This window comes from Xyrauchen texanus, chromosome 49 (genome assembly GCF_025860055.1).
Source record: "Xyrauchen texanus isolate HMW12.3.18 chromosome 49, RBS_HiC_50CHRs, whole genome shotgun sequence".
Taxonomy (NCBI): domain Eukaryota; kingdom Metazoa; phylum Chordata; class Actinopteri; order Cypriniformes; family Catostomidae; genus Xyrauchen; species Xyrauchen texanus.
Window position 1 is genome coordinate 9,473,433 of NC_068324.1, and position 25,626 is coordinate 9,499,058.

General features: G+C 35.8%; 1 protein-coding gene across 4 annotated transcripts; it reads right to left on the reverse strand.

The window, feature by feature from the left end:
- Positions 1-5,466: 5,466 nt before the first annotated feature.
- Positions 5,467-24,398, reverse strand: LOC127640418 (Wilms tumor protein homolog). 4 transcript variants are annotated; one of them, XM_052122982.1, is made up of 9 exons: positions 23,638-24,398; positions 20,528-20,650; positions 18,305-18,407; positions 14,237-14,317; positions 10,091-10,190; positions 7,959-8,106; positions 7,489-7,578; positions 6,858-6,941; positions 5,467-6,333 (listed from the first exon to the last, which is right to left on the reverse strand). In XM_052122982.1, the coding sequence occupies exons 1-9, from the start codon at positions 24,032-24,034 to the stop codon at positions 6,212-6,214; spliced, it is 1,248 nt and encodes a 415-aa protein (XP_051978942.1). In that variant the 5' UTR covers positions 24,035-24,398; the 3' UTR covers positions 5,467-6,211. The 4 variants fall into 4 exon arrangements, with proteins under 4 accessions (XP_051978942.1, XP_051978940.1, XP_051978941.1 ...); XM_052122980.1 differs by having other exon boundaries at positions 6,849-6,941; XM_052122981.1 differs by having other exon boundaries at positions 14,237-14,320.
- Positions 24,399-25,626: the final 1,228 nt, after the last annotated feature.

The window sequence follows — 25,626 nt, forward strand, 5'->3', positions numbered from 1 at the left end:
CATTAACAGAAGATAAATCTGTAATGTGTATAATGTCGATGAATCATCATTGTGAAATTAGATAAAATACGATTGTTAATCGTGTTTAAAAATAAATAATTAAATAATAATTGTATTAATAACCCCAGTGAGCAAGCTGAAGGTGACTGTGGCAAGGAACACAAAACTCCATAAGATGTTGATTAATGGGGAAAAATAACCTTGGGAGAAACCCGACTCACTGTGGGGGCCAGTTCCCCTCTGGCTAACATCATGAATATAATGAAAATATTATTTATGTATAGTTAAAGTCATGGTTTAAAATTATTAAACTAAGTAAATGTTAAGGGTCAGTGTTTAAACATCGATTTTGTTTGAAATGTAAGATTAATGACCACAGTCTTTGAAGTCCATCCTGGATTAACTGCAGAAGTTCACATAGATGCAATTGTCCTGGCTGATGAAGGGTTTTGTTGGCAATTGTTAGTCTATGCATCCCATTTCAAGATCGTAGTCCATCAATAGACCGAGGTGATGCAGGCAGAATAACTTGGTTAACTATGAAGGTAAAATAGTGCCTAAATGATTTGCATGCTCAGAGTAAGATTTGTGAAAGCATCAATAAAATTGCAAGTGTAAAACTATACTGCATGTGCACAGAATGTTTTTTAAAGGTGTAAATACTTTAATGCCTTGCATAAGTGTTATTCATGTGTTGTGAATCTGTAATTGCATATAAACTCAAAGTAAATTTGGTGTGTATTCTTCTGTCTTCCTTTTTTCGTGCTTGTCAATGTTTTTGCACCTAATCACAGCCAAAAGCATTGCAAACTTGCAGTCAGCGATATGCACGCAAAGAAAGGGTGTCATGAACAGCAAAACAGATTGACAGCATAGAATCAGTCTGTATGTGTCAAATAAACTACTGCAAACATATAAATGACTTGTGTTTGTGGCATAAATATTTTCCAGAAATAATCTGATATACACTGTTCTGTCTTCCCTTTGTTACACTTTTGGCTATATGGGCGAATCGATACTAAAGTATTGATACTTCTGATACTGACGTGGTATCAAGAATATCGATCCTCCCATTAAAATATCAATTATGAAGGTTTATTTACTAGTGATATTATTATTTAGATAACATGAATATTAATGCTTCTCCTAAGCATCGAAGTGGGAAAGATTATATGAGCGAAGTTGCATGGCACCAGATCTATTTTTTCTTCTGCTCATCTTGATGCACAGAAATGCTAAAATACACTAGCAGTCAGACAGTGCTCATCCTTTCAGTTACAGCACTCGTTCAAAGAGGGATCAGTGCTTTCCTGGTGTAATGACAGACAAACAGCATCTGGAGTTATTTACACTAAGTAATGACAAACCTAAACATGACATGTATTATAATGGTCTTGTGTGACCATTTTTACAGGCTTATTTAATTTAGAGGCGTTAAAACATTGATATTGATCTTTAATCCTCGTTAATAAATTATAACCTTATGGAAACTTACCATGAATTTACTGTAGTAATATTTAGTTAACAATTACTTGTAAACATGTTTTATTATTATAATTTTTTTTCTTTTGGCAGTAACCAAGGTTTTGATACAATTAACCATGGTTTTACAGCATTTTTATAGTATCCATATGGTAAATTGGTTTTAGTAATAGTAAACATATATTAATATCTATGGTTAATTTTGTGGTTTTATATGTTGCTTTACTTACTAATTTTTAAAGGTAAACAAAGCAGCCTAATAATGTTCTGCTTAGACCAATAAATATATACAAAATATTTAAGTAATAATTTGCTAATAATTTTATCCAAAGAATTCGTAAAAATTTAATTCAATAGAGGTATCGTTATTGGTATCGATATTGGCGATACTGGCCAAAAAGTACTTGGTATCGGATCGAAAATAAAATAAGTGGTATCGCCCATCCCTACTTTTGGCATGAATTTCTCAACTGAAAAGTGTTTTGGGAAGGCGGGTCTATCTGCTTCTAGTAACCAATCAAATGAGGTTTTCCTTCACCAGTTTACTGGAACCTGATTGGTTTAATAATGTGACAGACAGCTTCTTCCTCATATGGCTTAGCATCATTCATAGGTATCTTTTCTCTCTTAAATATTAAACTGAAATATTAATACGTACACAGTTTAATTATATATACTATTAATTATAATTGACACGGCATTTTGATTAATATATGGAATTTTCTGGTATGATAGAACTCATGCTAGAAAACAAATTAATAATGTAAGCCATTTAAAACGAAACAATGTGAACTGGTAGACAGATAGCTACTTTTTTATTTTTTAGAATGAGTTCAATGATACCAGCAAGTTCCATCCATATATTTACCATGACAATAATAATTGGAAGTAATTAAAATATAATTAAAATAACGAACAGCAACAAGAAGAAACATTTGAACACCAGATTGAGATTTATATCAATAAAAACTTTACTCTCACAATAAAAGATTGTCTAGCCAATGTGTTTATAATTCAGTTTAATATTTAAGAAAGGAAAGATACCAAGAGGAACGACGCTGAGCCATATGAAGAAGAAGCTGTCTGTCACGATATTAAACCAATCATGTCAGAGTAAACTGGTAAAGGAAAACCTCATTTGATTGGTTACTAGAAGCAGGTAGACCCGCCTTCCCCCTCGTGCTTGCAAAGTCTTTACAATGAGAAACTCGCGCCTAAAGTGTGACAAATGAAAGACGGAACAGTGTATATCAGATTATTTCTTTAAAATATTTATGCCACAAACACAAGTCATTTACACTTTTGTAGTTAATTTTACACAAACAGACGGATTCTCCGTGGTCAATCTGTTTACTGTTAGTTGGCCCTTTGCTTCCGTTTCACTGAATTAATATGTTTAGGTGTAAAATCAGTGCCAAAAGTGTAAGCACCAAAAAAGGAAGACAGAAGAATACACACCAAATGTACTTTGTGTTAATATGCAATTACAGATTCTCAACACATGAATAACACTAATACACAACATTAAAGTATTGCTAATATTTGTTTTTTATGCTTGCAACTTCATTTACACCTTTACAAAATGTTCTGTGCACATACAATATAAATTTACGCTTTTACAAATCTTACTCTGAGCATGCAAATTATTTAGGCGCTGTTTTACCTTCATAGTACTTAATCTTTACGATGATAGTTAACTAACTAAATTTGAAGCATTTGGCTGGATGAATCTAAAATATAGCATAAACAGAATATTTAGTATGAAGCAGCTCTGTGTTAACATTATTTTGGAACATGTGTTGTCTAAATGTACTGGAAGAATGAAAAGACTGCTTTGCTTCAACATAAGTTTTATTATCCAACAGTTCGAAGGTTTTATCAAATTAAGGTTTCTTTTGTACATGTGATGGGCCTGAAATGCCTCTAAAACTTCAAGGCTAAAGACTGAAGTGAAGTTTTTATCAGCCTTTGGAAGGATCTCAGACAAGAGAGTTCAGTGACACTGAGTTTCTTTCATCTTGTGGTATCAGAGCCACAAAAAATAACACAGGTTGCTGATTAGCCTATTTTTTTTATTATTTTCTTTTTTTTTTACAGTGATCAGAGTGAAAAATGAAGAACATATAGTGAATGAGAAACTGTGTTAATGTAATTTTGCACCCAACAAAGCAAATTCTGTCACTTATTAACTCTGATGTTGTTCCTAACCCACACAACCTTCTTTCTTTCATGTAACACTATAGAAGACATTTTAAAAAAATGCACTAGACACCGTTTACGATGCAATTACTATTAATATGGACTGGAGCTTTGAAGCTTCGAAAAGGATGCAAACGCACCTTAAAACATCATAAAAGTAATCCAGTCAACTTGTGTTCTATATTCCAAGTCTTAAAGTCACACAGTAGCTTTCGACAAGTAAATAATTTACGTAATACGCTGTATTTGCATGGGGGAAAAAGCAACCAGTACATTCTTCAAAATATCTCTTGACTTTCACTAAAAGAAAGTCATATGAGAGACATAGAATAATAAATTTTGGGGTGAAATATTCCTTTAAAATCAGGAATCCATCTTCCTTCTTTGAAGACCTCTACATTTTCACTGACACAAGACCAATGATTCTTTCTATTTAAGTGGCGAATATAAATGCACCCCGAGTCCATTGGAATTGGACTGTGCTGGAATTACACAAAGCAGCCACCTTGCCTTCAAAGGGCACTCTAACCAAATCTAGGACAGAGATTAAGCACTGTCTCTGTGAGATATAGCGGGACTTTTCGTCATGAGTAATTGGGTGGAGAAGCGAGATGATTTACACAGCACTGGGGGCTAAGGAAATTGTTTGAGATGGAAAATGCAAAATCTCAGTTTTAAATGAATTGAGGAGTTTCACAAAGAAAAATTTTCACTCCTCATTATATTTAAAAATAAATAAATTAATTACATTCAAATTCAGCATTTTGAAGGAACACTTGCCCAAAAATGAAAATTCTGTCATCGTTTGCCACCTCTCATGTTGTTTCATACTCTTATGACTTTCTTCCATTGAAAAAAAGAGGGATGTTAGGCTAAATGACAGCCTCAGATTCATTTTCAATGTATGGAAAGAAAATGCAATGAAAGTGAATGTTGGGGCCTGGGTTACTCAGCGAGAATAGACGATGACTCCCACCCCTGGAATCATGAGTTCAATTCCAGGCTGTGCTGAGTGACTCCAGTCAGGTCTCCCAAGCAATCAAATTTGCCCAGTTGCTAGGGAGGGTAGAGTCACATGGGGTAACCTCCTTGTGGTCGCTATAATGTAGTTTGCTCTTGGTAGGGTGCGTGGTGAGTTTGCGTGGATGCTGCGGAGAATAGCGTGAGCCTCCACACACTCTGTTTCCGCGGTAACACGCTCAACAAGCCATGTGATAAGATGTACAGATTGACGGTCTCAGACGCGAAGGCAACTGAGATTCGTCCTTCGCCACCCGGATTGAGTCACAACGGCACCACGAGGACTTCGAGCACATTGGGAATTGGGCATTCCAAATTGGAAAAAAAAACTTTAAAATGAATGTTTACAGAGTCAATAATACTGTAACAATCCCCCCATTTAGGCTTCTAAAAACTATATATATTTTACAGAATTTTAATTTTTGGGGAAACTATCCCTTTAAGAATATGAGTGAATTTTAACAGCATGTAAAATGTAACTTATTTTAATATTTGATTGTGCATCTTTACGGCCTAATGGGTAGCTTAAAAAAATATTAATAGATAAGTAATATAGATTCAAATGTATCTACATAATTATCTCACCTCAGCAGATTTAAATCATAAAGTTCCATGGGCAAAAATGTCACTAAATGAAACAAAATAAAAAATAAAATATCAAAGAATAATTTTAGATTTTCTCTCACAACTGTAACCAACATTTTGATTTAAAATAAATTTAGAACAGAACTGGAGCTTCACATTTAATCAAGTTAATGCAGAGAATTTTATTTCAAAAACAAAACAAAACAAAAAAACAATGACTGTCAATATACCGTCTAAGACATATACATACATACAAATAGAGCTCATTAAAAAACAAGAAAAACAAAAACATTTTCATCTGAATACATTTCACATTTCTTTCCTGAATGTATGTGAGTCACATTTCCCATGAATATAATTTTGCCTGTTAGATCTAAAAAAAATTGTGTTGGCTGAGGATTGAAACTAATATTTACAACTTGCCCACAACCACTCAGCCACATAGCCAGTGTGACCTATCTCATAAATTTACTGGTAAGGTCGAAGAGAGTGGATTTGTACAAACAGCATGGACAAGCACTTGTCCAGAGAGAGTTTCACAATTTGAGATAAAATGTTCAAAAGCTGTTGGATAAAGTTTGGATGGGTTTTACAAGGAGAAAAAAAAAAAAAGTTTAAAACATTTTAATTTACAACAAACATAATAAATTAGTCTGGAAACTGAGAAACACACCTAAATTAACTGTTAGGTAAATAATATTTCACATCTCAAAAATTTAATAAAAAACATGATAAGGTTTCCTCATTGGAAACAGACGTTTTAGTATTGACACTGTGATGGTGTATTAGGGCCAGTTGCGATTTGCCACTTGGGGGTGCTGCACATGCAGATAAACAGTTGTTCCAGCCTTTTGCACTCCATGAAATCATTGTTTCAAAGTGCTGCTTTAGAGCTAGTAACATTGCAAAGGAAAAAGCAGTTGGATCAGATTGCCAGCTGCAACTTCGTCAAATTCCTCTGGTGCATGTTGTGGTGCCGTACAAGCTCATCAGACCTGGCAAACTTCTTCTGACAGTTTGGCCATCTGCAGTTGAAAGGTTTCTCACCTGGGACCAGAGAGATAAAGAGGATAAAGACATTAGAATGTAATCTGAGACTAAAAGTAGAGACTAAAATGATAAAATAATAGTTAGGTCACTTTAGAGTAATTCAACCAGTAGGGCAACTACTTTTCCAGAGTGCACCTGTGAATACAAACTGAGAAAAATAGTGCCAAAATGGACAGTTCACTCAAAAATGAAAAGTATGTGATAATTTACTCATCCTGATGTTGTTCCATGAATTTTGTTCTACCATGGAACACACAAGGAGATGTTAGGCAGAATGACAGCTTTCGTCACCCATTACTTTAATTGCATACAATGAAAGTGAATGGCGACTGAAGCTTTCAGACCATAACATTCAGTCTAAAATCTCCTTATGTAATTCTCAGAGAGAAGCTAATCCGAATAAATAAATAAATCATTTTCATTTTTGGATGTACTATCCCTTTAGAAAACAGTGACCATCAAAGAGTATAAAGAGAGAAGCGAATCGTGAAAAAATTAAAAGGTTTACGCACTTGTTTTACCTGTATGAGTCCGGGTGTGGGTCTTAAGGTGGTCTGACCGTGAGAACTTTCTTTGACAGGTTTCGCACTGGAATGGCTTAACGCCTACACACACACACAGGAACATACAAGTGTGGTCACATACACACACACACGCACAAGGAGAAAGTACAGTAGAAGCCAAAAAAAAGGCCATGCCAACTGAAAGAATTGTCATATATTGAGTGTGTGCAACCAAGAGTCAATGTCGAAAAGAGTACTGCTAGTAAAGCAATACATCAGCAAACACTTTCGCTATATGTGGCTGATTCAGGAACTAATAAAACTTGTTAAAGTGCATGGAAGAATTTCACACACTTGGAACGCCAGTGAATATGTAAACATTTACCCAAGCCTAAAGCGATGCAGTTTACGCTATCACACTTTTTTGTGGGTGATATAGAGGATGAATTACAGCATTAGCATAATTCTGTTTTTGTGGCTGTCATTGTGTTTTGAGAGATTGTAGGGGACTTTGAAGGGGTTGGGGGTTCGATTGATGGAAGATCTGAAATAAGCCTTTTTATCCCCTATACAGAATAGTTAATATGCTATGGAGAAAGAAAAGGAAAACAGGAAGATAAAGAGAATATGAAGGCACAGAAGAGCAAACCTGTGTGTCTTCTCTGGTGCCTTTTTAGCTGGTCTGATCTGGAGAATCTGCGACCACAGTCTGTGAAGTCACACTGATAAGGTTTCTCCCCTATGATTTAATACAACCAAACACATTTTAATGATTATATTAGAATTATGGGTAGTAGACATGAAATTTCAAGTGGTTTCAGCAGTGTCCTGCGATGTCACATGCAATAATTCATCTAAAACCAATTTAAACAAAACTTTCTAAATATTTCATAATTAATATTGTAAATAATATACTAAATAATACATTTATTTAGAACAAAAAAATATGATAACATGATATATGATATAAAATCATGATATACTGTGCAGTACACTATCCTTTGGACATATAAATAAATTGTAATCTAAAATTTTATATGGTAAATAAAAAAGAATTGACATGTTGCACCAACTACCGTTGACACAGCTTGAGTGGATTGCACTAATAGGAACACTCACCTGTGTGTTTACGACTATGCATCTGTAAGTGAGACAGTTTAAAATATCTTTTGTTGCAGCCCGGGTAGGCGCACATGAATGGCCTTTTCTCATTGGTCTCCGATGAACGCACTATGGCAGGGGTAATGCTTGGTACTCGTCGCACATCCTGTAAAAAATATACAAAATTAAATTCATGCTGCTAGAAACAGTGGGCAATATGGTATCCATGTTCAAAGCCTGTGCAATAGCATGGCAACTCCTAGCAAGGGGTAAATCGCTAATGATTAGCATGCCCAATCGGTTCATTACTGCAGAATTAGCTGTGAAATAATCATTCAGATTTACCCATGCCACTGATATGGGCTCTAACTGTGAACTGTTAGTCACGGACGTTAGGCAGACCCTATTTCACTGCACTCCCCCAGTCCTCCCGTTCCTCTCATTTGCACACCACTAAAGCCCATCTGCTCTTAATTAACTATAGTTTAGCATAATGGCATTTCCGTACACTGGCACAGTAATGAATGTGTGTTAGGTCTTATTGATAAGTAAATTACTAAACTGTTCTACGGCTGTAGTGCCAGACTTATATATTGACCCCACGGGGATGATAACACAGCAGGCAAAGCAATACACCCCATCGGGCTAACATGCTATGTTTGATTTGTTAGTGACGGTCAAGTACAGATTAACTATATAGCATACTGTATAGTTGGGGTCAAAAATGTCTGAGACCACACTGAACGTTTATCTCTCTCTCTCTCTCTCTCTTAAACCTGAAAATTAACAAAGTTTTATGGTTTTGGAAAGTGTAAAATGGAAAATAAACATTTACGATTTATTTGTTATCAGATTTCCTTTGCTTCCATTAAAGCACAAGATGCTTTATCTATCTATCTATCTATCTATCTATCTATCTATCTATCTATCTATCTATCTATCTATCTATCTATCTATCTATCTATCTATCTATCTATCTATCTATCTATCAATTCAATTCAATTCAATTCAATTCAATTCAAAGTAACTTTATTGGCATGAGTGTAAACAGTACAATATTGCCAAAGCAGAGGCTGTATAAAGACAGAACTACATCTATAATTAAATTTAGTCAAACAATTTAACAAATATAAAAATAAATAATACAAATAAATACAAAAACAAGATCAGAACTGGTGAAGACCACAGTGTTTAAATAGCTGAAGAGAACTGACATACTTACACGTAAATGAATATACACACATAAACTGAGGGTCACTTTGGTGAACATTGGGGTGACACACGGGGGTAAAACACATAACACATATTCACCCACTGTCTCTCAGGCTGTGACACATTAAAATGTATCTGTGTGTCCCTCTCCAAGTATTATATTCATCTATCTGTCTATCAATCTATCTGTCTGTCTGTCTGTCTGTCTGTCTCTCTCGCTCTCTCTCTCTCTCTCTCTCTCTGTCTATATGTCTGTCTGTTTATACATCTGTCTATCTATCTATCTGAGTGTCTGTCTCTCTCTCTGTGTCTGTCTGTCTGTAAAGCACCTCAAATTGAAAAATAATTCTAAGTTGCCCATCAGTCTCTAATACATTGAAGAGAGTGCGGGTAAACAGAGACGTGAAGAAAGGCACCCCATTCTGAATGAGAACAGCTCTGGAGTATCTCTTCTCTTACTGCTTTAAGACTGCTGACAGACATTAATTAAGACTTAATGATTTATACGCTTGAGCAGCAGGCAACTGGAAACTGCAGCTTTTTGGCTAATGGACTTTTTTAAATGATTCTTCTGCCCTTTTCATCCTCAAATGCCTTTCAAATGTCTTAGCTATTTTGGCAGGGGCCTGCTTCCTCTCGCATAGCCTTCTCATTGCGTCACACACTTTTATTTGGCTTATTCTTTTTAAATTCTCTCTTTTATAGTTATTTAGGGCTTTGTATCACACTTCAAAATCTTGTTTTTCTTTTTTAGAGATACATCATTCTAGATAGTTATATAATCAACCTTTGATTGACGGTTGTTTATGAGGTGTGTGTCTGTCTGTGTGTGCCATGGCCTGACCTTGGCCCAGTGTCGAGCTCATCTCAAGAGCACAATGAAACTTTATGTGTCCTGAGAGTGAACTTCAGTGTGCTGTGAGCAGGGAGGTACTGACCTGAAGGCCTCTGAAGACGCCGTGGGTGTGGATACGGTACTGTGTGCTGCAGCTGTAGACCATGGGCGTGCTGGGGTCGCTCTCATAACCTGTTGCATGGCTGTGTTTTAAAAGGAGAATAGTTTTGTTATTTTGATTAGCTTAAATAAGGTAGCCCATGTGAAATTAACAATAGCATGAGTTTTAGATATTCAATCATCAATTATTTTCTTAATCTTGTCTTGTTTTCCAGTCAAACTATCTAAACATCCTTAAAACAAGATACATTTATTTATTTATTGTCTCAATCATAATTCCAACAAAAGTAAGTACAGGTTATGCTTGTAGTATCTTCTTGAATAAATGTATAAATCTAATTTTAAGGATGTTTGGATATTTATACTGGAAAACTGAACAAACATTTAAATTAAGAAAATTATTTTTGCAGTGTTGTTTAGGTCTTTTATACACATGTATATGTTCTAATAACATTGTTCTACAGTGATTGAAAATTTGATTTATACAAATGTTCCTGTTTAAATCCTGTTTGTCTTAAACTTTATGCTTAATTGCATTGATATGGTGCTGTAACTGTAATATGGTAGAGACACCTATGTTATGTGATGAAAACATCATCAACCGCTCCACGATAAAGTAAACATTCATTAAATGTCATGCAGATGCGGTCCTTCTTAAATCTGTGCATGCATTAATTCACAAGGTTTAGTTGACATACTGTATGGAGAGCAAATTTAGCACTACAATAAGAAGATTCAACTCTTTGTAACTCATCCTGACGTTAGGGCAATTTGCTCTCTGTTCCAAAGTGCAATATTTTAGAGGTTGGGCTAGTCAGAGAGATGAATGGGGAATGTATGGTCTTGCTCTCTGCTGAACTTCTGCCTTAACCTCAGAGGTATAACTCTTTACATGATGCTGTAAATACACATATTTTCAGTGTCTTGCAGGACAATCGTAGACCATACTTTTGAATGTCAAACTTTACTGTGGTGTAGATAATACCATTTTGTTTTGTTTGTTACTGTTACTGTGAGGTTTATGGACAGGATTCAAAAGGAATTAAACCATTCAGATTCCACTGAACAATGAGAACTTTTAAGGAAGCACCAAATCATTTTTAATTTGATTCAATATAGACTGTAAGCTCACAACTTTTGAGAATCTTTTTTTTTTTTGCCACAATATGATCACACAGGAAGTTGACTTGTAACACCGAAAATTCCAGTACCCTGACATCTTGACAGTTACTGACAAGGGTCATCTCCCATCATATGTTTTTGCATCAATTTACAGTATATGTGTTTACCTTTTCCTGTAGTGCTACTGAGACACGGGATCTAGTCCCATGGAAACCAGGAAGTAATCAGTGTAAACACTAACTAAGTTTGAACATATAATCAGAGATGAGCATGATTCGGTGGTTGCATTTCCCCTCCAAGATGACATTTTTATTCCATTGACGGTAAGATTTAGGGTTGGGGTTTAGGTTAGGACATATGGCTACTACAATATGAATTCCCGTTGATTGCATTTCATCATTTACAACTAAACACAACTCACTTTTGGCGCCCCTCTGTGGACATTTGTTTTTTGGAGCTCACACGTGCCCATACATTCAAAAACACTTCCAGCTTTGGCCACTGGGGGAAGTATTTCAAATTTCAGCTGATTTGGCCAATTTCAGCTGAAGAACATTTGACCTAATGTGGCCGAATTTACAGAGATACCAGTATGAGGAAACACACAGTATGAGTATTTTAGTACTGTGTTCTGTCCACATAGACAGAAGAATGTAGATGTTCTAGAACCATTAAAACCATAAAATGTTTTATTATTTTTTTAAATGGGACCCGTTCTGAATAAGAACTGGATCTCGATTCCCAACCCCAAAGATTTCTCATTTGAAACTAAATGTTGTGTACTCAGTATAACAGTTTATGAGGTATAATGTTCTCTTTGTGTCTACATTAAGACCAGCCAGGCAAAAAGACAGTCCCAAAAAGCATCCTGGAGTAAATCTTCTCACAGTTCATTCATTCACCCAAGCCCAAACAAAAAGCTCTACCCTTGCAACAGACTAGGGATTTTGAGGTATGCAAAAGAGCTATAGACAGTTGGATATATAGGAATGATTAAGTTTGTCTTGAAGAGCTACAGCAATGCTTCCAGCACAGCCCCCCTTGAGATCGATCAGCTGTCTGATTTTTTTCTCAACCAAAACCAGCCCGTCCCTCTCATTTATCAGTACATGAATCATTCCGTCACCCAGGGCTCCACTGACTCTTTCGAGGAGGCTGGGGATAGGTCACAGCCTCCTCCGTGCCTGGCCGAACGTGACTACAGATTCTTGCTTGGGTCCTAAAGGGGAGTAGAGGCTGTCCCATTGTGCACTGATACATTTCCACCTCCCCCCTGCACAGCTCCCTTCCTCCCGGCGGGCCAACACTCAGCATGGTCAAGGCTGAGGTGCCACTGGCAGAAATATATGGCAGGATATCGTTCTCTAGCCAGACAAAACAGAGGCTAATTCTGCATGTCCACGCTTTACTTTTTGGCACAAACAGAAAGTTGAGAATGGGGAAAGTTGTGGGGAAAAGATTTTTGGGACATGATAGGTTCTTGTGAACCTGGTCAAATTGTGATTATTACTAAAAACAACAATTAAAGGTGCAGTGTGTCATTTTATATTTTCTATCCTAGCTATATTTTTAGAGACTATAAGGAATGCATTCGTAGGTTAATTTTCCCAAAATGTGTAAACACTGTGGTGCTTTTAAAACATTGCTGTGTTTCGCTTATTTGGCTCCACCAATGATGTGAGTTTGGGGGCTGGACTATCTATTTGTCTGGAAGATGAGGGTAGTATTTGGGGAAAACTGCTTCAAAAAAGTCATTATTTTTGCCATTCTTTTGGTGACACTAGTATAGTCTGATCTCATTATTATTCTTAGGTATACTTAACATTTGAATGTACATTGAAACATACAATATGGATGTATAGACAGCAACTTTATATTGTAAATATACATTTGTATAGTTACATTTTTGCTACTGAAAGATATTTTAGATCCATTTATTTACAGCCCTAAACCTAACCCTAACCTAATGTATTTAAAAAAAAAAATCTTCTCCTATTCCACTCTATGAAAGCAGTCATTTCATTCAAAGAAGTAAGACATCACATGAAATATAGCATGTTGCAATCGATCGCAAGACATGCAAGAGTCAATGAGCCTTTAACATCACTAAAGTTAAACCTGCCGTTAAAGCTAAACAGACACATTTTTAATGTTAAAGACTTAAATTTGGGTTTATTCCACACACAAATCATCATAGCGCTTCTGAAGACTTGTATTGTAGTGCTCAAATAGAATAGATTACTTTTATAATTGTTTTATGTTGCTTTTATGGTGCATTTTACAGCACCATATTCTTAAAACTCCTTTTGTGACCCACAGCAAAAAAATTAATAAATAAATGAGGTTAAGTCTTGGTTAAAGTGATAGAAACATTTTAAACAAGTTAATTACGTCACCAGAAATCACACCTAACATAAAAAAAATTTGTTCTGTCAAATTAGGTCAACACATCAACATATGTGTGTCTCTAAAGTTGTTTGTATGTACAATTATTTATGTTTTAAATGCTGTCAATATTGTAAGTTTCAGCATCTATACAAATGTACATGTGCTTGATCCACACTTTTCGTAAGAATACCTACAAATACATGAGATCATACTGGCTAGTACCACAGACTTCAACTTTAATAAAAATATAATGATAAGCAAAAGAACACAATTATCCTTTTCATCCAATTAATAGCAGTTTGATTTTTTATCTTGCTATAATGCTAAGATTTGCATTGAAATTTATTTTGCTTCTCTGATATCAATGTTGGCAGTGCACTAAACAAGGACTAGAATCCCAAATCTTTTGGTTTGCACACTGTGAACTCACAGACGTTTTCTCAGACACTCCCAGTAGTCTAAATCCCCCAGTGTAAGCACCAGCCCAAATGTGTTTTCAATAAAGAAGATTAGTGGTCTTCTTCTAATCATACAGTAGTTCATAGTTGAGACAGTTGGTGTGCTATTCAAAATCACAGAGGAATTTCCTACATGACAAGAGTCAGTCATGTCGACCTACCTCTTAATCGTAGATGCCAAAGAGTTGACGGGGTTCCACGCCATGCACTCCAACTGTGACGCCATTTGGTATAAATTATCACTGCTGGGAATCAAAACAACAGAAACACTATTTAAAAAAACATGAGCATTTAAATCTGAAGTGTGTAATTTGTTTATGCAATATATTTTCTCCAAATCAAAGCTTGATATGCAGAGTTAAGTATAAGTAAGCCATTTGCTGAATACAATTTTAGAGATTGTGGCTCTGAGGTGCTATCAAAATGAACCCAGTCTCATGACAAGTTGTTATAATAGTATGAGATGGCAAAATCGTATGAGTTTACTCCCATAGAGAACAATTTATGAACCAAGGAACATTACTATGATTTTTCCAACATCAAGGTTTGGAATGAGACGAGGGAAGAGTATTCCAGGTTATTGACATACATCAGTCATTTGTCGTGCATAAATAGATATGAGTAGCCAAATTTGTTCACAGACGTTTTTTTGTGGAAATAAAGTGTTGATAGGAGTCCAGCTAAATTTTGATGCATGTATTATATCAATTTGAAAGTTTGTATGTTGATTGGTTGGTCTCAAAGGGTATAATTGTTGTAACTTTTATTTAACGAGATAAGTCGTATGGTATCTTAAGACTTCGCCACCTCGTACGAATTAGTATCTCGTACAAACTGTCATGAGACTATTTTGATTATAACATTGTTTGTTTTAGCATTTTGTCCAGCAACATTAGCTCAAACAATAGTGTAATTTTGGGGCTGGAATGATTATTTGATTTCTGACCAATAGAGGGGTAAGTGTTCTAAAAAACGGTTTGAAAACAACAGTTACTTAATGAAATTCAGTTTGATGATGCAAATGGTGCAGAAATTACTTCAGCTATCAGTACAGGCACAGGGGAAAGCTCTGAATTTTAAGAGCCAGCAAACACTGTTGGATGTATAGAATGTGGTGATGAAAAATGGCCCAGCTTTTGACAAAAGCACCCAGGGTAACAGTAAATGAATGTGCCACATACGCACCAAAAAGGGGGTTACCCACACGGGGTGATCAGTTAATCAAATCAAGCCATCCCTCTGACCAAAAACCTGCCATAAGTTATTAAAAGCATGTCTGTAGGACCATTAGTTACCCTGCCAGGTGTTAACCCAAAGACATAGTTTGGATTTATCTCCAGCAACTCTGACATCGTAGTGTTTCATAGACAGGGAACAGCGTACGGCGGTATGAACTGGTACCTGGTACTGTGCTTGCTTCACTTTGTTGGGAACGTCCCAGTATTTCAGCATCAAGTCAGGTTGCTTTGAGAAAATACTGGCTGAATGAGCCATTCGTTTTATATGTTCCTCCCAGTTTAGCAGTAAATATAATTCATGCAATGTTCATAGACAATTTCAATAACTCACTCTTTCTGGACAGTATCAAGGAGCTCATGGCTAGTTTAACTAGCCAACTAACTAGTGCTAGTTTAAATTATTTTCATCATCACTAACTGATAAGGACAATGGAAAATAGCAAAGTACTGGTGAAGAAAGTAAATACAGCAACACTGTAATCTATTGAGATATTCGTCTAATCAACAATCTAATTTTAGTTCTGAATTTTTCAACATGTTTTTTATTCCAACCACCTTGTGCAACCTAAAAACAACGGCTCTGACTTGAGGCTTGTGTAAATACAGAGCTTTAGGTACCAGGCATTTGATCTGAAAAGCAGCACAGCAGTTTCGATTTGAGGATTCCCAGCCGCCTCAGTGTGGCCGATAGGAGACTGTTTATTACAACGCCGCAAAGCAGGAACTGGAAAATGCAGTTCGACCTGAGTCAAAGTCCTCTTATCATCCCAAGTCTGTTATTTAGAATTTTTATATTCCCTCTGGGCTGGAAAAACAACATGGTGTAAGCATCCTTGGAATGTGAGATCATTTTAAGGCTGTAGTACAAGTACTGTTAGCTGAAGTTGCAAACAGAATTCCTCTGAGAACAGTTAACCACTTATCAGAATGAACAAATTCAGAGCTGGTTTGAGAGTGCAAACGGGTGGTGGATTAGAACGTTTATCTTGGCTTAGTACACACTGATGTTCAGCACTTGACCTTTATTAAGCGACAGAACCCAGCTTTGATTCGGGAATACACTGTCAAATTAAATTACACCAATTTGCATTAAAAGTTGCTTTTTAAAAGGTTAGGTCAATTCTGTCATCATTTACTCACCCTCTTGTTGTTTTAAACCCGTTTTACTTTCTTTTTTCAGTGAAACACAAAAGGAGACGTTAGGCAGAATGTTAGCCTCAGTCACTTTCAATGTAGGGCTATATATAAGAAAATTAAAAATAAAAAAAAACATGCAATGAAAGTGAATGGTGACCGAAGCTAGCATTCTGTCTAATATCTCCTTTTGTGTTCCCCAGAAGAAAAGAAGTCATATTGGATTAGAACAACATGAGGGTGAGTGTGTTACTGCTATGACCCCTGCCAAACAAGTTTCATCCTGATGATATTTACATTTTAAAAATGCCCGTAATGTTGTTACTAGAATAATATAATACACTTAATGAATATATCAGTTCTCTAACAGAGTGTATATTTTTAACGTACAGGAAAAACAAAGTAATTATTTTATCCAGGTGGAAATTACTACAAAAAGGTGTGGCAGAGACGTGCTGGATTAATTTGAACATCCTGTAAGAACAAGGCCTCCAGATCTCCTTTTCCTCCTCTTGTTGCTTAACTTCCCCCTTCCTCTATGTTCTCAGAGGCAGCTTGACATTTTGGAGCTGCCATAACAGATTTTGATGTGTCTCTGATTGTTGTACAGGACTCGCTATTGATCAGAGCTGGATTGAACTTCCTGCCCCCATGTATCCTGACAACTATCATTATGACTTTCTGTAGCCTGTCTGGACAATTGTTTTATTTTACTTCTTGGCCATGTGCATGAAATTTAGACCTTATTTTTTGCCAGGTTTCCTCCATATATCCATCAGTCTTTCTTGTTTGTTTTACTGTCAATAAAACATGTAACCAAATGCTCAATATTGAAGGGGACCAGGGGCCTGTGTAGCTCAGTGAGTATTGATGCTGACTACCACCCCTGCTGTCGCAAGTTTGAATCCAGGGCGTGCTGAGTGACTCCATCCAGGTCTCCTAAGCAAACAAATTGTCCTGGTTGCTAGGGAGGGTATAGTCACATGGGGTAACCTCCTCTTGGTCGCGATTATTGGTTCTAGCTCTCAATGGGGCATGTGGTAATTTGTGTGTGGATCGTGGAGATTAGCATGAGCCTCCACATGCTGGGAGTCTCTACGGTGTCATGCACAACGAGCCACGTGATAAGATGCGCGGATTGATGGTCTCAGAAGCAGAGGCAATGGAGACTTGTCCTCCGCCACCCAGATTGAGGTGAGTAACCACGCCACCACGAGGACCTACTAAGTAGTTGGAATTGGGCATTCCAAATTGGGAGAAAAATAACAAAAATAGTGTAAAAGAGAATTTGCCATTGAAAGACCCCTGTTGATCAAGCAATATAAACAATCATTTTGGGTGTGTAGATTGCATGTATTTCTATGGTAGTTAGAGCCTTGCTGTCTAATAAGCATTAATGGAATGTTTTACCCAAATGTGAAAATTCAACTTAATTTACAACTTTCAGAAGACTTGGAATATGATGGGTACTTTTTTAAGCATAGTTAATAGCTTAAGATATTAAGACACTATCAACTGGCATTGTAAAAAGACGGACCACAATATTCATTCAAATAGCTCCTTTTATGTTCAGAATAAGAAAGAACATCATACGGGTTTGGAATGACATGAGGGTGAGTAAATGATGACAGAAATTTCATTTTTTTATTGAACTATCCCTTATAAGACTAATAAACAGTGGCAGCTGGAGTTCAATTATCTGCATCTCATTTAAAGAAAGGAGAGCTAAAAGTGCAAGCAAGTTCAAGACAGGAATTAATTGAATTTACTTTTTGCATTGTGAGTGAAAGTTTCCAACAGTCCATGCAATGCGTTTTGGAAGATGTAATCTGTGTGATGAATAGGATGGAGCCCTACCTGTTGTAAGGGTTCCTCAGGAGCAGAGCTTGACTTCCTGTACAGTTGTCAGAGGGAGTGTGGCAGCCGTATACCGGAGGAGGCACAGGATACTGCTGGTCACCTAAAATATAACACAAATATGAGATGCCTTGATAGTGTTTGTATCTCTGACTTTTGCTTTCTTACATCTGTGTCTGCTTTTCAACCTTTTGAACCATTAATTTCTATGAATTTAAAATGACTTTTCCACATTGAAAAAATAAATATTCTGTGGTGAACTAAATATAGTAGAAAAGATTAAGCAAATTATAGATTAGTTTTTAATAAAAATTCCCTAATGCTTTGGGATATAAGTAAATAAGATAAATTAAGTAGATTTTACTTAACTTTTTGAAGCTGTTGTTCCCAGCATGCACCCGACTTAAATAATTATTGAACTTGCATTCTTTCACTATTTGCACCATTTAAATTGTTGATTTGTTATTACGTTTGGTAACAAGATAAAAACAATTTTGTTTTGGTGAAGTCGGACATTTCGACTTTTTAATTACCCGTTCATGATCAAAAACATTATCTGTTAATTGAGATCTGCGTGTGCAGCTCTATATTGTGAATCCATTGCCATGTAATGCGAGCTGATGTTGCCTAATAGACTACATAGAATGCAGGGAGCATTAATGTGGAAAGTTTCCATATGTCATATGGTGCATTATTTAACCTGTCAATAATGAAAGATCAAAATGTGGAATTTTCTAGTAAAATGTTAAATTTTACTAAGCTTATTTTAATATCATGTACATTAGATTTGCAAGTAAAAGTTTCTGAAATGTTGAAGTTTAACTTACTCTCTCACTTCAAAATTGCCATGAAATTAAGTAGATTTTTACTTAATTTGTTTTTACTTTAAAATTGACTTTGTGTCAACACTTTGTGTAAAATTGTGTGCAAAAACGTAACTTAAAATTAAGTAAAACTTACTCATCATGTTTATTCAGTGCAGTAGTTTGTGATTGCTAGATAAAGTTTTTTATGGATATTATAGATATTATACTTATTAATAGCAACTGTATTTCTAGCCCATTAAATATTTCCATGACGTCTCCATGACAATGTATAATCAATGACATTTCCAGCTCTTGAAATCAAAATGTAAAATTCTCTGATATTTCCAGGTTTTCAAGTTTTAATTAATCAAAATACTAGTTAGTTATTAACTAATACAAAGTTGGTTATTAACTAATCATTAACTAATGTTAACAAATTTTCATTTAATTAAAATGTTTTAGTATATGTTGAAAATTACATATACCAGGTATATGTTGAAAATTACATATACCAGGATTTATTAGTGCTGTAAAAAACACTGCTCATTGTTTGTTAATGTTATCTATATAGTTAACTACGGGTAACTTAATGTTATCTGTTGTAATGACATCACATTTTCTGATCCTTTCTCTTGATTTATCCCACATCAAGACTCTCACACAATCATTTAGGAAGTTATCATTTTTAATAAGCTTTGTTTTTAATATTTCTCTGCCTAGTTTAAATAACGAGAATTAACATTTGTGCACTTTGTTTGTCTTGAGTCCCACATGGAAAATGCCCATGCCTGGATGCTCAGAGTTTCATATCTTTGCTGTTCCAACCAAACGCATGAATGAGCAAGTGTGGTGTAGTCCATCTTACAAAGAGAATATGAGAGCAAGGGAGGGTTGCGGAGACATAGCCGAGTACACTTAACAGTTATGAAAATAACAGGCTGACTTTCTTTGAAGCCATAAAGCATGCGGACATCTCCTTCTCTGTTTCAAAGTGCAAATGAGGAATCATGCCTTGGCTCATCCAGCCCCCATATTGTGAATGTGTCCCATGGTAGTTCTAAACATCCTGAAAGGACTCTCACATTGCTGTGTCTTCTGGTCACTAGCTCAGAGACCTCGATGAGAATTTACTGCAGTACAACGAACACCAAATTGCCCGGTTAGCTGTTTGCTGATGTTTAACACTGTGACATGCGTAAAAGCACAGAGGACTATGAAGTAGAAAAAACATTGTGCTGATTTACTGTTCAGAGATGAGCAATGTTGTGCAACTTCCAGAGACCGCTCTGGAAATTCAAAGAGCAAGGGCAAGCTCTCGAACACTTAAAAAGTGTGTGCAGATAAGAGTCTTCACCGATACATACATTTATACAAACACAATAAATCATAATTTATTGCAAGGTGTGGTCGTGTTTACCCATGTTGCTTTGCTGCACGATGGGGTCCTCATGTTTGAAGGTGTGGTTGGGAAACTGCGAGGTGTGGTGGGAGGGAGTGTGTCCGTAGTTTGTGGTTCCATCAAAAGCGACTGGGCCGTAACCTGGGACAGATAAACATAAATGAGTATATAGAGTCAGAAAGGGTTGTTGATATGTCCTGCTGTATAACATGCTATTCTCCATCTAAACCTGTTATATACAGGGTTTTGCAAATTATTTTATAATTATTATCCATGTTTGTACTTTTGAAAATAAATTGCAGAACATCAAATATGTGTACACTTTCCCTTCTATATTCATCTTCATTTTTACTTAAAAAAGAAATTGGACAAATGATGTGTCTATTGATCTTATAACATTTAGCATTTATTTTCAATTTTTTTCAATTTTAGAACTTCTTGAATATAATGCAGCAGGTTCAGAAATGGCAAAGGGGGGCTCATGGCAAAAATGTCACCAAAAATGCCTCGGAATCCAAAATGCGTTTATGAATAAATTCAATATAATGAATAAATTCTTCTGTTTTTCTATTTGTAACATCTGCTATAGATCTTAATATTCTAGTATAGTCTTAGTTCTACATATTATGACATAAAAAAAAATTAATTGATGTTGATTTAATTCTAGGAGTAAGAGACTCAGGGAATTTGTATTAATTAATTGATTGAATATGTATTTTTACATAATCAGGTGAGATGCAACTTATATTTTAAATACTTGGGAAAAAGAATATGCAGTTATAAAAGTAAAAAATGCCCATATAAATCAAATATCGCCCCTTTATGAAAAGAGCTTGTGACTGAAATGTCCCAGCTGTGAGCCAGAAATAAAAACAACTTTTACAAATCTGCATTAGCGGCTATTAAACTGAACCACAAACACAGAGCTGCTCTCTACAAACACAGAGCTATGGTGTAGGATGGTATAGCCGAGAGCCGACACCAGGTTTAGGGGGTGAATCATGCCTTTGTCGAACCCCAGGTCAGACGTACCATCGTAAACCACAGTCTCCCACCAGCTTCTTCATTAATTACAAGCCAACCACTTTCACCTCGGAGAGAGAAAAACTCATTAAAGATGTCCATTTCTCTTCCACCCTAACAGGTCTCAGCAAGGGTTGAAATCTGGGAGTCAGTGAAGAGCTATAGTCACTGGCTATAAGTGTAGCCCGTGATATTGCTTAAAGTGTCAGAACCTACAATTAACTGTAGCTTTAGATTTCTAAAATGCAATTTAGTACTTTGAGTATCATGTGAATTTTAGGGAGTGGTTGTGTTTTTAAAAATATCTCCTATACATAAACTCAAAGCTCTCAAATACGGATCTCACAAGATTTATACTTTTGGGGTTGTCTGGTGTTATTTATTGTTATTGGTTGTCTTATTTCCTTTTTATTGATTGATTGAAAATAAATCACACTTTGAAACAAGAGAGGGCTAAATGTCAAAATCTGCCCATCGAATTTAGATATTTTGACAAGTATGAGTGGCAACATGGATTTACGTCGTTTGAAAGTTTCAGAATGTGTTTTGGAAAATGCACAAACTTATTAGAGTATTTAGTATCAATTATATTCAAATAAAGCCTGCATGAATATGAGTAACCTATCAAATTATGTACTTCATTGTATTTATACATACAAGTTTGCACTACATTGTTTATTAAATTGTTTAAAAAAGTTAATCAAATTCTATTTATTTTTAAAAAAAATCAGTTACATGCAAATAAAGCCAACAAAAATGATCTTGGAATATGTACTTCAATGTACTCATATAGGCTGCTGCATTTTATTAATAATTGGGTAAATTAAACTTATATAATTGCATGTTTATAATGCAGGAATATAAGGTATATTTAACAAATTATTTACATAGATGATTTGGAACCAATCAAATTTTTTATTAGTTATTTTTGGTGAGTGCTGTTTTAATCTTTTAGTTGCTTATAAAAAGATCACTTTATCACAATGAAAAGGGAGAAAAATATTTTTCTTGCCTGACTGCAAAATCTTTATTATCCCATAAGTTGAAAACCCCAAGCCAGAACCCCAAAGTTTATTATACACTGACACAGCAATGACTCACATGTATTAAATGACTGAATGAATGTGATGAGGTGTTTGAAGCATATCTGTAAAATGAATGTGAACTATTTTGCCAAATACAGGAGCATTGAGATATGTAATTACTCATATGTGTGAGGTGATGGCCCTGGTGACGGATAAATCACAGAATGCATTTACTCACTGTATGTAAATGTAACATTAAAACAAGTTCACATAAGCAAGTCCTGACAAACTACACTATTAATGCTCTGGATAGTTGCAAAATACAATACAAATTCCCCTGCCCACATTGAAGATTATTCAGCTAGACTATTATATAGAAGATTTGGTAAAACTTGTTAAACTGTATTTTTGTACTGTCAGTATTTATTTCTGTACATATTATAGACATGAATTGTGACGATAAAGTTTGTCACCAGTATTCGAGTTTTAAAATAATGATGAATTTGCTAATATAGATTAATACAAAAAATATATATATATATAATTTGAAATACATTTTTGACAAAAACAAAATAATAAATATTTCAACCTTTCATAACACTGTTGACATTAATATTAATACATGCAACTTTTTAACATGTAACAGTGACTCAAAGGCAAATGCAGTAATTTGACTATTTAGATTGTCTGACTACTAAATTGCACAAGCAAATAATGATGCTGAGAGTGATAATATGTCACAAAATAGCCCAACTAAATATTAGGAGCATGTTTTCTTTAATTGCACTGTAGATTTTTAAGTAGTGAGCCATAAAAAAACAATCAAATACTGTATAAGCTATGTGTAAAAGTAGACAACATTTCAAACAATGGACCGAACAATGCAAGGTAAAATGTATGCAATCCATGACAGTAAATAGACAAACTTTCCCAGAATCTGTATTTTGTGATTTTTGCCCTTAAATTACCAAATAATGTTTCATACCTATTGGTAAGTGATGCCTTGTCTCATAAAAACAGCTCTGTACAGCGTCACAAATGCAAAATGAAAGTAACCCAGAATCACAAGGAGTTTCTCACCCTGATTTCTGGTGCTGGGCTGGCTGTCCATGCAGCTGGACAGGTAAGGGCTATTGCTGAACATTCTGGGCTGGCTAGGTGGGGGTTGACTGGGTGTTGGGGCCCCAAAGGCTCCGTACCTGCAGGCCCCAGTGCCAGTGAACTGTCCGGAGAAATGCAAAGTGAAGGCACTCAGACCACAGTGAGGGTCCTCATGGGGGTCGGTCGTGCCCCAGCTGGGCTCCTGCTTGATGAAGGAGTGTTGGGCCAGCGAGCTGTAGGGTGCACCAGTGTGGAAGTCCAGCACCGGAGCCCATTGAGGAGTGCTGCTTACGGGCAAAGTGCAGTTACCGTTCCCCCCTGGCAGTGGGGGCACAGGCGGAAGTAGGGCGTTGAGGTCACGCACATCAGATCCCATTCTTGCGTTCTTTCAATACACCTGAACACTAGAGCAAACAGGCTGAGCAAAGAAACAAGGTCCAAAGTTCAATTCTGTACCACAATCCTCCGCACAGCAAAGTCAAGTCCAGCAAGGTGTCATCGCTGAGTCAAGTTTTGTCAAGCCAACATTAGTCGAGAAGATGATGCCAAAGCAGTTCTGTCACTTTCCGTCAGAATGGTCCATGTTGCAATGGAGAATTAGGGCGAGAGACGAAAACGGAACAAAATGGGGGCTCAGTAGGGAGGTCCCAACAAGTTCTCCTGTAGGCTCGGTGAATAGAGTGAGGAGAGCAGGAAAAAGCAGAGGGAGAGATCGGAGAAGAGGTGTACCTCCTTTTTTGTGTGTGTCTGTTTTCTTTGGAGGCCTGGGAGCTCACATTCAGACCCACACAGAGGAGATAGGAGGAGGAGCCAGAGCTAGTGAGGAAAGATGAGTCTAACACTTCATTCATTTTCTTCTCCCTGTACAATACTCACACAACATGCAGGGAGTCTCAGTAAACCTTGTGTGTGTTTGTGGGAGTCAGAGATGGATAAAAATGATTCAGAGACTGTTTTTAAGATCTTTGAAACATAAGCCACATTTTAGTAGGCACTGTAAAACTATTTATAAATGCACTTCTAAATAAAACGTTGGCTATGTAATATCTTGGGGAGAAGTGATATGAACATCTGAATAACGGACAGCCGCCTTTCCAAGAACTTTATCTCATTGAGATTTCTCGTAAAGGTGGAAATAAATGTGAAACTGAATTGAAAATTTGATTCGGAATAGAATGACTTTCCTTGAAGCCATAAAGCAAGAATCGGTGCTATTCCTTTACCGCGTCAAGTTTTAAATGCATAGGCTAGTTCAGGTATTAGTGCCCAACTTTAGAACCAGTATAAAGCGCGTGACCTTACAGTGTCACGATGTCCGCGCACATGCTCGCGCTTTATCATTAGCCTACCACATCCATCAAACTTAATGTTTCTTTTTTTCTTCCTCTCGCTCAGATGACTTTATATGCATGAAACAAATGCAATTGCCCTTATGTAATTAGGACATTGTATTAAACTCTTTTCGAACATTATGGGCTTTAGAATTTGAACATAAAGGCCTACATATTGCAGTAAAGAAAATAATTATTCTGTTTAATAGCCAATGTGGTTTGTTGTATTCTATAATTTTTTAAGCGTACAGGAGTGGTTGTTTATTCAACTGTAGGACCTATTTTATTGTTTGTGTTCTGATTTAATTTATGACATAGCAGAAAATAAAACGTGCAATAGTTAAATCCAAAACCTAATAATATTATTAATAATAATAATAATAATAATAATAATAATAATAATAATAATAATATAAAACAATTATCTGATAAAAAAACGATCCAACTTGCAATAGTTAATTAAATCCAAAACCTAATAATAATAATATTTAAAAAATTATCTGTTAAAAAAAAAACGATCCGAAATGACAGTGACAAGTCATCTCTTTTCTTATTCTTTTTCTATAATATTTGATTCTAATTTCAACACTGGACGCTATTATGTCCTATATAATATGAGTCAAAAATCCCCCTAAAT

Bases quoted from the DNA above. Each gene is read 5' to 3' on its own strand.
- LOC127640418 (XM_052122979.1), bottom strand. From the start codon at position 24,034: ATGGGATCTGATGTGCGTGACCTCAACGCCCTACTTCCGCCTGTGCCC. The intron at 6,942-7,488 runs GTTTGCTCTTCT...GTGTGTGTGTAG, and splicing joins GCACCAGAGAAGACACACAG to GCGTTAAGCCATTCCAGTGC. The intron at 6,334-6,848 runs GTGCGTAAACCT...CTCTGGTCCCAG, and splicing joins GACTCATACAGGTAAAACAA to GTGAGAAACCTTTCAACTGC.